The sequence below is a fragment of the Myotis davidii genome, unplaced genomic scaffold (genome assembly GCF_000327345.1).
Source record: "Myotis davidii unplaced genomic scaffold, ASM32734v1 scaffold326, whole genome shotgun sequence".
In the NCBI taxonomy this organism is placed as follows: Eukaryota; Metazoa; Chordata; class Mammalia; order Chiroptera; family Vespertilionidae; genus Myotis; species Myotis davidii.
In genome coordinates, this window is record NW_006296626.1 from 2,136 (window position 1) to 16,081 (window position 13,946).

General features: G+C 47.6%; 1 protein-coding gene across 2 annotated transcripts in view; it reads right to left on the reverse strand.

Annotated features, from left to right (window-relative positions):
- Window positions 1–11,291: 11,291 nt before the first annotated feature.
- GP6 (glycoprotein VI platelet) overlaps window positions 11,292–13,946 on the reverse strand; it is an 8,594-nt gene continuing 5,939 nt past the window's right edge. For both annotated transcript variants that reach the window (XM_006772215.2, XM_015569470.1), the window contains 3 exons: window positions 13,230–13,280; window positions 12,528–12,578; window positions 11,292–12,059 (listed from right to left, as the gene is read on the reverse strand). In XM_006772215.2, the coding sequence (XP_006772278.2) occupies window positions 11,788–12,059; window positions 12,528–12,578; window positions 13,230–13,280 (374 nt within the window). In that variant the 3' untranslated portion in view covers window positions 11,292–11,787. The remainder of the gene's footprint in view (window positions 12,060–12,527; window positions 12,579–13,229; window positions 13,281–13,946) is intronic.

Below are 13,946 nucleotides of genomic sequence, written 5' to 3' on the forward strand. Positions count from 1 at the left end.
CCTCCTATCCCTGCCCGAGCCGGTTGGCTCAGTGGATAGAGTGTCGGCCTGCAGACTGAAAGGTCCCGGGTTCGATTCCTGTCAAGGGCACATGTCTGGATTGTGGGCTCGATCCCCAGTAGGGCTTGCAGGAGGCAGCCAATCAAAGATTCTCTCTCATCATTGATGTTTCTATCTCTCTCTCTCCTTCTCCCTTCCTCTGAAATCAATATAAAAATATATTTTTAAAAAGCATCAAGTCCAACACATTACATCGTAGGCCTTAAATATGTACAATTTTTTATTTGTTGGTAATACCTCAATAAAGGTGGAAATATGAGAAGAAATTCGTTTCTAATGTGTAAACCTATGGCAGCCCTTTGTCCGTGTGTGTGCAGTAGAGGTACAAGAGCTCACCTTTGTCTTCTCTGCCCTAGCCTCCGAAATGTGTCCCCAGCGGATGCTTACCGGAACTTCTGCGTCATTCTGGGCGGTTACGAGACTCTCACGCACCTGACCCTGGAAGGAAATGATCAGAATAACATGCTGCCCATACTGTGTGGGGTCTTGCTTCACCCAAAGTGTCATCTGCAATATCTCAGGTACAACTCGCCACCACAGAGAACCTGCCACATATGAAGACAGCTGCCACACGCCTATACAGCCATTCTGCATAAATGGCAGGGCGGGGAGGGCGAAGAAATCTCTTATTCTGATTAGAAACAGTATTGTTACCGGTAGAGGTGGGGTTCTTGGAGTACCACTGGAATAAGAATTGCTAGAAGCCCCATCAGAGGAGGAGATGGTGTAGAAAGCTTTATTATTATTGCCCTAGCCCAGTGGTTCTCAACCTTCCGGCCCTTTAAATACAGTTCCTCATGTGGTGACCCAACCATAACATTATTTTCGTTGCTACTTCATAACTGTAATGTTGCTACTGTTATGGATCATAATGTAAATATCTGATATGCAGGATGGTCTTAGGCAACCCCTGTGAAAGGGTCGTTCGACCGCCAAAGGGATCACGACCCACAGGTTGAGAACCTCTGCCCTAGCCGGTCTGGCTTGGCGGACAGAGTGTCAGCCTGCGTACTGAAGGGTCCCAGGTTCGATTCTGATCAAGGACACGTACTTAGTTTCATGCTCCTCCCCAGTCCAGGCCCAGTTGATGTGTTCCTCTCACATCAATGTTTCTCTCTGTATTTCCCTCTCTCTTCCACATTCCCTAAAAAAATCAATGGAAAAATTTCTCTGGTGAGAATTAACAAAACAAAAAAAAAGAAAAAAGAAAGCATTATTATTATTATTATTATTAATCCTCACCCAAGGATATTTGTGGAAGGGATGGGGAGGGGGAGGCAGAGAGAAACATCGATGAGAGAGAGACACATTGATTGGTTGCCTCCCACACGTGCGCCAACAGGATTGGGGATTGAACTTGCAAACCGGATACATGCCCTTGACCAGAAATGAACCCTCAACTCTCTGGTGCACAGGCCAATGCTCTAACTACTGAGCCATGCTGGCCAGGGCATAGAAAGCTTTATTTCCATGGAATCACAAGTGTCTCTGTGACTTCAGTGGGGCTAGAATCAGAGTCAGTGACCAGAGCTTCAATTCCATGTTGGAGCAGTGTCCGTCCAACGTCAGGCTGGGTTAGCTTGTGTTCCCAGCTATGGTCTCTAGGTGTGTTGCATGTGGTGTCCTCAGGACCACAGGGCTATGGAGGAGACACAGGCCAACGCAAGGAAGCCGGAGCCAAAAAGCCCCACAAGCCAAGAGTCGAGAGCAACATGAGAGAGAATTCCGTTGTTTGGGGGATTATGTGTCCCTCAGTTTTTATGGGTTTGTAGTGGCCACGCCTATTCTGGCCCACCATCTCTGTCCCCAGGTTTGGCTGACAGGCAAGTACCTTCTTAGGTCACCCCAACTTCACTGGGCTTGTGTCTGCCTCCCCTTTTCTTGGACCCCTTCCCCCAGTGTTCTAGAGGGAATGAACTGGTGGTTCCCTGGGGAGTGTGAAATTGCAGCTCCCTGGTGAAGCTGCCCAAATGGCCATACTTCTAATGTCTGGCTTCCCGCTTTATTCCTTTCCTGTTATTGATAACTAGATGCCCGGTGCATGGTCCCTAGTTATTTTTTTTATATACTTTATTGAGTTTTTACAGAGAGGAAGGGAGAGGGACAGAGAGTTAGAAACATCAATGAGAGAGAAACATCGATCAGCTGCCTCCCTCCCACTGTGGGAGCTCCCACTGTGGGACCACCAGGGGGCAGCTCCTGCATTGAACATCTGCCCCCTAGTGGTCAGTGGACATCATAGCAACCAGTCATTCCTGGTCATTCTGCCATTAGGGTCAATTTGCATCTTACCCTTTTATTATATAGGGCTAGCTAATTACAACAGTATCAGTACCACCCAGGGTACACATCTCAGAATAGAAAGCGAGCTGGAGTTGAGTTTCCACTTGTGGTGATCACTGAATAACTCGGACAACTGTACACAGTAACTCTGAGTCCAAACAAACTCCCAGGTACCTGAGAGTTATCCTCAGTCAGACATCATTCGTTTGTGGCCCATGTCTCTTATGTCATGCATGATTCAGAATACCAGCTACTAGCCTTTTCTCTTTTTCTTTTTTTAAATCCTCACCCAAGGATATTTTTCCATTGATTTTTAGAGAGAGCAGAAGAGAGAGGGAAAGACAGAGAGAAACATCGATGTGAGAGAAACACATCAATTGGTTGTCTCCTGCATGAGCCCTGACAAGGGCCCAGGCCAGGGAGGAGCCTGCAATCCAGGTACATGCCTCCTTGGCTGGAATTGAACCTGGGACTCTTCGGTCAGCCGGCCGATGCTCTATCCACAGAGCCAAACCAGCTAGGGCTACTCGCCTTATATTTGCATGAAAGGACCCTCCAGGAACATCGGGTGTTCCCTTTCCTGGTACCCCTCTGGTTTGAGAGACCGCCCCTTAAGAAGTTCTCCGTGTTTCTTATCACTCATCATTGGGTTCCATTGGCCTTCACATGATGACGTTTAAGTAGTAGCAGAAACACAATTTAATGTAACCTCTTGGTCTCAAATTATGGCCCTTCCTTTACTGATAGAAGCTTGGGCTGTTGAACTAGGTATTCTCCCCATCAGTAGAATAGAATAACTCCCATCTCACAAGGACTGGAGGATTGAATGAAGCCACGTCCAAGCACATACACATTCAATAGCAGGTACTGTCATTATTGATCATTACAAGAGACCTTCCTTTCTCTTTCCCATGGGATTCACCGGGGAAGTACATTGTGTCACTGCAAGATTTGGGTCACTAATTTGTTTCTCGGTGGATAAACAGGTACCCAAAATGGAAAGAGAAGACTCCGTATGTGTTTGGCTTGTTTTATCAGAAGCAGTTAATGTTCTAGTTTGTGTCCCAAATCCCTAGTTAACTTTGGTTCCTCTTTTACAGTTGAGACTCTTAAGAGAGAAACATGTCTTTTCACTGAATTTTCATGAATGTAAGTTATGTGACATCCATTTTGCTTGGCATTTCATGCAACTTATCACCTGAGGGTATGACTTATTCCCAACTTAAAGATGGGAATGAGGTTTCATAAATTTAAGTAACTTGACCACATTTTCATGCATAGTAAATGGAAAAACCAGGATTTTTTTTTTTAATCCTCACCCACGGGTATGTTTTTGTTGATTTTTGAGTGAGAAAAAGAGAGGTGAGAGAGAAACATTGGTCAGTTGCCTCCTATATACACCCTGACCGGGGACAAACCCACAACATTTTTGGTGTATGCGATGACGCTTCAACCAACTGAGGCACCTGGCCAGGGCAAGAACCAAATGTTTTTAGAAGCCTGTCCCCAAAGGCCATGAGATACACATCCAGTGAAATTCCATTGCATCGTAATAAGAATATTCATTTCCAGAAATTAAATGTGGGTGCCATTTTTTTATTTCTTGATTTTTTTAGAGAGAGAAAGGAAGGGGGTGAGAAAGAGAAACATAGATTTGTTGTTCCACTTACTTATGCACTCATTTGTTAATTCCCTGATCAGGGAATCAAACACTCAACCTTAGCATATGGGGACAAAGCTCTAACCGACTGAGCCACCCAGCCAGGGCTACCTGGGAACTTCTCAAAATCCAAATTCGTGGTTCTCCCAAAGATCTTCTCAATTGGGTTCTGGGTATATGACCCAAGAATTTGCTTTAACTCATCTTCCAGGTGCTCATTACAGGACACCTGAAAACACAGATCACTGGACCCTACACCCAGCATTTCTGGAGATTTCCACTTCCAGCTGGTTGCCTAGTAATGATGATGCAGGTGGTCCTGGGACCACGCTGTGACAACCACTACTCCAGACCACGTAGTCCAGGGTGTCACTCCACCAAGTGGTGTGAGGAATGAAACTGGGGGCCACAGTCCAGGGTTTGCTTCTCAAGGATGACACCCTCTCATGTCTCCTGCAGGTTGGTGTCTTGTTCTGCCACCACCCAGCAGTGGGCTGATCTCACCTCCTCCCTGGAGACGAACCATTCCCTCATGTGCTTGAACCTCACGGCCAATGAGTTCCAGGACGAGGGCGCCAGGCTGCTGTACATGACTCTGAGACACCCCAAGTGCATCCTACAGCGGTTGTCGTGAGTGACCCCTCTTCTCTCACGGGGCATCTTCGCCTTTGTTTTTAGATCTGGGGCCACATCAAGAAGAGCGACGGTAACACCCATATTTGCTGGGCAGCCTACTGAGGTAGACACTCGGTTCCCGTTTTGGGTCCTGTGCAGCTCACGCTTCTCTCGCTCCCGTCTCTTCATGACTGCGATCACGTACGCGATCGATGAGAGTTGGGGGTGAACAGGGAGAGCTCTCAGCTGAGAAGGTTGGGCTTCAGGAACGTTCTCACCATCTGACCGTGGGTGTGGGTGTCGCTTCCCCCTCCCACAGGTTGGAAAACTGTCACCTGACAGCCGCCTATTGCAAGGAGCTCTCTTCCACTTTGATGGTCAACCAGAGGCTGACACACCTGTGCTTGGCCAAGAACGACCTTGGGGACCACGGGGTGAGACTGCTGTGCGAGGGCTTGAGCTACCCCGAATGTCGGCTACAGACCCTGGTGTAAGTCCCCCCTGCCCGTGTGCACGTGTGTCTGTGTGTGTGTCTGTGTGTGTGACTGTGTGTGTGTGTCTGTGTGTGTCTGTGTGTGTCTGTGTTATGTGTCTGTGTGTGTTATGTGTCTGTGTTATGTGTGTGTATTATGTGTTATGTGTGTGTCTGTGTGTGTCTGTGTGTGTCTGTGTGTGTCTCTGTGTGTCTCTGTGTGTGTCTCAGTGTGTGTCTCAGTGTGTCTGTGTGTCTCTGTGTGTCTGTGTTATGTGTCTGTGTGTGTTATGTGTGTGTATTATGTATTATGTGTGTCTGTGTCTGTGTGTGTGCTGAATTCCAGCTAGACTTAATCATTTCTCTGACTACCCTAAGGGTGATGCTGATGGTTAAATCTGGTGAGACCTGGGGAAAGGGTGATAGGGAAAATATATAAATGGTATTAATATTCTACAGGAATTTGGGGGATGTAGCTGACTTCTAGGTTTGATTTTTTTTAATGTTTTTATTTTAGAGAGAAAAAGAAAGTGTTCCACTTATTTATGCATTAATTGGTTGATTCTCATATGTGCCCTGACCTGGGATCGAGCCCACAACATTGATGTATTGAGATGATGCTCTAACCAATTGAGCTACCCAGCCAGGACCTAGGTTTGATTTTCTTATGCGTGTTCTTAGAACTATGTCACAGAAACTGTACCTGCAGTTGAGGACAGATGGTGTTACTTACCAACGAACTCATTATATTCCTCCTGTAAATACCAAAATCATGGAACAAATTTTCAGGCAGAAATGGGGCTGCACTGTTTCTGTTCTGAGATTCTATACGGTTTTAACATCCCTGTTGTATTTGTTATCTACAAATTCCCGTACTTACTAACTGTCAACTTTTCCTAGGTTAATCTCCGCTATGCCTTAAGGCACCCAGTCTGGGAACTCACTCAAAATTCCATGTAGTATTTAGTTTATGGTTGGAGAGAGATTTTTTCCTACTCTCTGAACCCCAAAACACTATAGTAGTATGAAGTTCTATAGAAAATAAGATGCTACCCACCCACTAGCACTACCTTCAAATCAAAGTAGAATTTGCCGCCACCCAAGGCATCTAAACAGAAAAACAAAGTAGTGACAGTCAACACTTACTAAGCACCTACTATGTGCCAGGCGCTATGCTAAAGGCTTACCAGAGATGGTCTCGTTCAGTGCTCCCAGCCTCATTTCTCCCACTGGGCAGACCAGAAAACTTAAGACAAAATCAACTTTAGATTTTAAACCTCATCAACTTCAGCCCTCGCCGGTTAGCTCACTTGGTTAGAGCATCGGCCCAATACACCAAGGTTGTGATCCAATCCCAGGTCAGGGCACATACAAGAATCAACCAATGAAAAAAAGGCTCAACCAATAAATCCATAAATAAGTGGGACAACAAATCTCTCTCTCTCTCTATCTCTCTCTCTCTCTCTCTCTTTCTCTCTCTCACCAATAAATTTAAATTTTTTTTAAAAAGTTAAGGTAAGCTCTCTGGCTGGTTTCCCAGTGGTTAGAGCATCAGCCCATGCACTGAGCAGTGTCACCTTCAAGTCCCAGTCAAGGGCACACACCTGTATTGCTTCCATTCCCTGGCCCCAGTCAGGGCACATACAGAAGGCAATCAATGTGTCTTTCTCACATCGATGTTCATATCTCTGTCTCTTTCTCTCCCTCTTCCTCCCTCCCTTCTATGCTCTCTAAAAATCGATGGGGAAAACAATATCCTTAAGTGAAGAGTAAAAAAAAAAAAACAGTTAAGGTGAAATACCACTGATATTCTGTGTAGTTGGGTAACTGATACATAGTGGGTGGCCTCCATGCCTAAGATACTACTTTCCTAGTAACTGGATTTAGGAAATACAATTGGCCACTTCCCCTAGTAGAAGGTAGCAGACCAAGGTAGGATTGAAATTCTCTGCCCCATGGTTAGAGTAGAAATCGTACAGACCAGCTGTCCTGATTTCTCAGGGCTTCTGTAACAGATTACCCCAAACTAAGTAGCTTAAAACAACACGAATCGAATGAACAAAATAAACTCACCAAGTGGAGACAGACCCATGGATACAGAGAACAGATGGACAGCTGTCAGAGAAGAGGGGTTTGGGGTCTGGGTGAGAAGGGTGAAGGGATTAAGCAAAGAAGAAAAGAAAAAAAAAGACTCATGGACACAGACAACAGTATGGTGATTGCCAGAGGGGAGGCGGGGGAAGTTAGAAGAGTTTGGTAAAGGGGGAATAAATAGTGATAGAAGGAAACTTGACTTGGGGTGGTGAACACACAATACAATATACAGGTGATGTGTTGTGGAATTGTATGTCCGAAACCTGCATAGTTTTATTAACCACTATCGCCCCCAATAAATTCAATTTTTAAAAATCAATAAGTAATAATGACTAAAATAAGCCACCCTAGCAGGTTTGGTTCAGTGGATAGAGCATCAGCCTGCAGACTAAAGGGTCCTGGATTCGATTCTGGTCAAGGGCACATGCCCAGGTAGTGGGCTCAATCCCCAGTAGGGGGTGTGCAGGAGGCAGCCGATCCATGATTCTCTCTCATCATTGATGTTTCTCTCTCGCTCTCCCTCTCCCTTCCTCTCTGAAATCAATAAAAATATTTTATAAATAAATAACCCCATGGCTTGAGCTTGCCAATCATGGTTTGGTTACATCACACCAGTGAGCACTAACAGTTTGTTGTTGTTTTTTCCTTCCTGCGATCGATCTCCAGGCTGTTCCACTGCAACATAACCAGTGACGGCTGCGTCATCCTCGCCACACTCCTCCAAGAAAGCTCTAGTCTCACGCACTTGGACCTGGGGCTGAACCACATCGGAGTCACTGGGGTGAAGTTTCTGTGTGAGGCTCTGAAGAAACCGCTGTGTCACCTAAGGTGTCTATGGTCAGTTAATGGTTTTTGTACTTAAATCTGCACCTGAAATGAAATATCAGTGTAGCAATCTCCCTCCCCGCCCCCCAGCTCTATTGATGACAATATTGAGATGTGTAGGCATGTAATTGTGCCATGTGCTCATAATAAAAAAAATTGGAGGGTGGTAAAGGCTGGGGTGGGGCAGGGGGTCTGGAAGAGGTCACTGGGGGAAATGGGGGGCATATGTAATACTTTTTTTAATAAGACTTGTACCTTTTTTTAGAATATATTTTATTGATTTTTTACAGAGAGGAAGGGAGAGGGATAGAGTTAGAAACATTGATGAGAGAGAAACATCGATCAGCTGCCTTCTGCACACCCTCTACTGGGGATGTGCCCGCAACCAAGGTACATGCCTTTGACCGGAATCAAACCTGGGACCCTTCAGTCTGCAGGTTGACGCTCTATCAGTTAGAGCGCATGTGTAATACTTTCAACAATAAGGATTTTTTTAGTCAATTAAATATTTCAAAAGGCCTCTAGGATAGCCCTGGCTGGGTAGCTCAGTTGGTTAGAAGATCATCTTCCATATGCCAATGTTGCAGGTTCAATCCCCAGCACATACAAGAATCAACGAATGAATTCATGAATAAGAAGAACAATAAATCTGTCTCTCATTCATTCTCTCTCTCTCTCTCTCTCTCTCTCTCTCTCTCTCCCCCCGCCCCTCCCCCCCCCTCTCTCTCCCCTATCAGGAAAATTAAGTACTTAAACTCAGGATTTAACCCAAATCCTCCTCCCCCCCCCCCCCCCCCCCCTCGCCCTCTCCCTCTCCCCTCTTCCTCTCCCCTTTCCTTTCTCTCTCTGGAATCAATACGTTCAAGTATCGAATCCTTGTTGAAATCATGCTACCCCCCTTCCAGATGTCTAGATCTGATCTCTACCCCCACACACGTACTGGTAACATGTGGGTTGTGGCTGAGTTTTCAAATCAGTCTGAATCCCGCCTTCTTCATGCCCTACAGTTTTTCAACCACCCATAAGACTGCCTTCTAAGGTGTAACTTTTGCCACCCTTCTGATCAACACCCTCTGTGCTTCCCCATCTCCTTCCAAGTAAAATCCTAAGTTTACCAAGACCTAAGGGCCTTCTTTGAGCTGGCCCCCTCTTGTCTGTGACCCCACCTCCAGTCCTCCCTGGCTTATCTGTGACATCACCTACATACCCTTCCTGGCTCACTCACCATGACTGCCTTGATGTTGCTTTACCTGCTCTGTTCCCTATCGCCAAACTCAGAGGGAAGAGACCCACTCGTGTGGTTCACTGTTGGATCCCCAGCACCTAACAGTGTGCCTGGCATGTAGGACGGTATCAACATAGGACGGTACCAATAAGCACTGGATGAATGAATGAATGAATGAATGATGAGTTTTTGTGCTTCACCTACAGGTTATGGGGGTGTGCGATTACCCCTTTCAGTTGTGCAGACCTCTCGTCGGCCCTTAGCAGCAACCAGCACCTCGTCACTCTGGACCTGGGCCAGAATTCCCTGGAGTACAGCGGGATAAAGATGCTGGGAGATGCCCTGAAACTTCCAAGTTGCCCTCTGCAGAAACTCAGGTATGACCCTCCTATGCCCCAGTGTTTGCGCCATGATTGTAGATTTGGGGGGGAGCACCAGCGACAGGATTCCTTGTAGGCACGTCTATCCCTAACATTCAGTTTTAATCCATTGATGTTCGGTCACCAGGTAACTTGTCTATCGATTCCTCCTGTTGCTTTGACCCGTAAACCAGGAGGTCACGGTTCGATTCCCGGTCAGGGAACATGCCCGGGGTTTCGGGCTCGATAGTTACCAAAGTTACCAAGGGGTGAATCTTAGAAATGGGGCCGCTATCTATCATCAGAGGTTAAATAAAGCATGGTTAGCCCTGGGTGGTGTTGCTCAATGGTTATAGCATCACTGAAGGGTCTCAGGTTTGATTCCCAGTTAAGGGCATGTGCCTGGGTTGCAGATTCGATCCCTGGCCCAGGTCCGAGCGTGTGCAGGAGGCAACCAAGCAATGTGTCTCTCTCACATTGATGTTTTTGATGTTTCCTCCCTCCCACTCTCTCTAACCCCCCTTCCTCTCTTGCTAAAAAAATACCCTCAGGTAAGGATTTAAAAAAATAAAAGCATGGTCATGAGATAGCATCATGTAGCCAGAGAGGGGTAAAAAGCTGGCCTGGCTGACTCGGCTTGTGTTTGTCTGGCTCATCCTGGGTCCACCTACGTAGCAGAAGCTGACAGAGTGAGATATGGAGCCGGGAGGTATTAGAGCCATGTCACAGGTACATTCGTCAGTTCCATCTCTCACACTAAGGAGGACGTGAAAATCACGCAAGAACCTCCGAGCATCCAAAGCTCGCCAGTGGCTTGATGCCATCAGGAGGGTAGCCTGATATCGTATTTCTTCCCTATCAAGTCGATATGGAACTCTACCTGGCAGCACAGACAAATACATAAAGGTGGTCCCTTCACTGAAAATCCCTAACGCATGAGACGTGAGGGCGCTTGGGGGGTCTGGAATGAGTCTCCTTGAAGCAACCAAAAACCTTCGATTTCCCCCCGCCTCACCCCCTATTGTACCACCAGGTTGAAGATCGATCATTCTGACGCCCAAATCCAGAAGCTGCTGGAAGAAATCAAAGAGGGCAACCCAAAACTGACTATTGAGCGGGACAACCAAGAGCCCAGGAATAACAGGCCTTCTTCTGCAGACTTCATTTTCTGAATCCCCTCCGGGTCATTCGTTGTCCCTCCAATCAAGGCGCCACGGCTCTTCGAGGCAAGGGTGAGCTTCCCGTGAGCCCGCTCGGTGTCAGTAGTTTCTGGACCCGATGGGATCTGAGCCATGGCTGCACCCTCCCCCTTACACAAAACACGCACGTGTCACTTAATCCTGTTACGGTGAGCTGCCCCAATCACGAGTTTATCAAGAGAAATAAAGGTGAAAGCACTAGTGGAGGAGGTTGTATTTATTAACAGAGTCAGACCAGAGGCAGAGGTCCATCCAGGAGCCATCTGAGAGAAGGCTGGAGAAAGAGGGAAGCCCGGCCAGTGGCTCAGTGGATTGAGCATCCTCCCATGCACCAGAGGTCACTGGTTCGAATCCCAGTCAGGGTACATGCCCGGGTGGTTGGCTCCATCCCCAGTAGAGGGGTGTGCAGGAGGCAGCCAGTCGATGTTTCTCTCTAAGCAATGTTTCTATCCTCCTCTCCATTTCTCTATCTAAAAATCGATGAAAACATTTTTTTAAAAAAAAAGAGGGAAGTACGATGATGCGGTGAGGAAGTTGTAAGAGCCACAATGTGCAAGACATGAGGGACTGGCCCTAGCCGGTTTGGCTCAGTGGATAGAGCATTGGCCGGCGGACTGAGGGGTTGCTGGTTTGATTCTTTCCGCCCCAAACAGAGGGAGTTCTCTTTTTTTTAATCTTCATTGTTGAGTCTTACGGATGTCCTCCATTTCTTCCCCCCATTGCTCCTCTTCACCCAGTTCCCGCCCAGCCGGGCCCCAGGCTTATACCACCCTATTGTCTGTGTCCATGAGCAATGAATATATGCATATAAGTTCTTTGGTTAATCAACAGGAAGCCAAGTGCACTTGGCCTTAAAGGCTGAGAAGCAATCAGGAAGCCAAATAGACACTGACTCAATGGCTTCTTGACGGAGCCCCTAGAAGACACACACACACACACACACACACACACACACACACACGCATACGCATGCACGCCAAGTCCCCTCCCTGCTCTCATGACCTCTTGGATACAACCACGTCTTGAGGTTCTGATGGTGGCAAACGCTGGGGATGGCCAACTGGTCGACCCCCGTCCTGACCACTTTGTGACTTCTGAGCCCGTGGGAGGGGTGGGAGTGGCCTGTGGACAGCCGGGACCCAGTGCAGCGGGAATTTCTTCCGGCTGTGCCAATCTTCTACCAGGATGCCCGCCAGGAGTAAGAGAATCGCAGCCCCGAGGCATATCCGGACCAGGTTCCCCTTAGTGTAGTCCTGATGGGTGAGGCCTGGGGAATGAAGAGAGAGGGGAGCCCTGTCGTGGGCTTCTCATAGCCGTATTCCCTCACCTGAGGTCCTGTTACTCTCTGCTAGCTGGGATGCCAACCTCCTTCCTGGAGGGCCCCTGCCCTCTCCCCCGGGGTCAATAAGCCCAGTTCCCTGAGTAGAACCTCTTCCATCATCAGGCCTCGGAGGCAACCCGCCCCTACACAGACACTCCCCGGCTATTTGGCAGATTGTGGAAGAAAAGGCTATCGGGGGTGGAGGTGGAATGGATCGTACTCTGATCTTCCAGAAGACCTCAACCTTCCCAAGTCTGAGCTCCATATACTGTTATTTCCTCTCCCCTTCACACTGGGTGTATCAGAGCCCAAGATCCCAGAGCTATGGCTTCTGTATTGGGAAAGCAGTGAGCTTTAGATAAAGACACAGGGGTGGGGAAAAGGAAGGTCCGGAGAGGAGGACCACTTACTCACCAGTTGTAGAGCCTGGCCTCTTGGAAAAGATGGTGGTGTCCCTAGAAGGCTCTGGGATAAAAAACAAAGAATAGACTGTCAAATATCAGAGGGAAGGTGGGAGTGGGTGGATAGGAAGAGATTAGCCAAAGAACTTGTATGCACAACCCATGGACACAGTCAGTGGGGTGGTGAGTCAGTGGGGACAGATTCAGGGGTGGGCTAGAGGGGGTAGATGCTAGGGGGGGGGAAGGGGACATATGTAATACTTTCAACAATAAAGACTTTAAAAAATCAGCCCTAACCAGTTTGGCTCAGTGGGTAGAGCGTCAGCCTGCGGACTGAAGGGTCCCAGGTTCAATTCCGGTCAAGGGCATGTACCTTGGTTGCAGGCACATCCCCCACTACAGACCTACCTCAAAAACAAACAAACAGCCCTAACTGGTTTGGTTCAGTGGATAGAGTGTCGCCTACGGACTGAAAGGTCCCAGGTTCAATTCCTGCCAAAGGCATGTATCACGGTTGTGGGCACATCCCCAGTAGGAGGTGTGCAAGAGGCAGCTGATTGATTTTTCTCTCCCATCGTTGTTTCTAACTCTCTATCCCTCTCCCTTCCTCTCGGTAAAAAATCAATAAAATATATTTTTTAAAAGACTTTAAAAAATCAGAAAAAAAGACACACAAGTGAGGATAAGGAAGGTCCAGAGAGAACCACTTACTCACCAGTTGTAGAGTCTGGCCCCCCTGAAAAGGTGGTGGTATCCCTAGAAGGCCCTGGGATAAAAATATCTTTAAAAGAAAGAGCAGAGAAGCATGGAACAGACTGTCGAATCTCAGAGGGAAGGTGGGTGGGAAGAAGTTAACCAAAGACCTTGTATGCATATAGGCACCACCCATGGACATAGTGGACAGTAGTGTGGTGAAGGCCTGGGGCAGGGGCAGGTGCGGGCTAGAAGGGGTCAATGGGGGGAAGGGGGGACATCTGTAATACTTTCAACAATAAAGTTTTGGGGTTTTTTAAGGGGAGAGTAAAAGGATGGGGCCATCTCCTCTACTCCGTCAATGTGAAAATTAAACTACCAATGGCCCTGGCCGGGTAGCTCAGTTGGTTAGAGCATCATCCTGATACTCCAAGATTGTGGGTTTGGTCCCCAGTCGGGACACATACAAGAATCGACTAATGGCCCTGGCTGGTGTGGCTCAGTTGGTTAGAGCATCATCCTGATACTCCAAGATTGTGGGTTTGGTCCCCAGTCGGGGCACATACAAGAATCGACCAATGGCCCCCTGGCTGGTGTGGCTCAGTTGGTTGGAGCGTCATCCCATACACCAAAAAGTAGGTTTGATTCCCAGTCAGGGCACATGCCTAAGTTATGGGTTGGATCCCTTGTCAGGGCACATATAGGAGGGCAACCAATCAATGTTTCTCTCTCTCTCTCT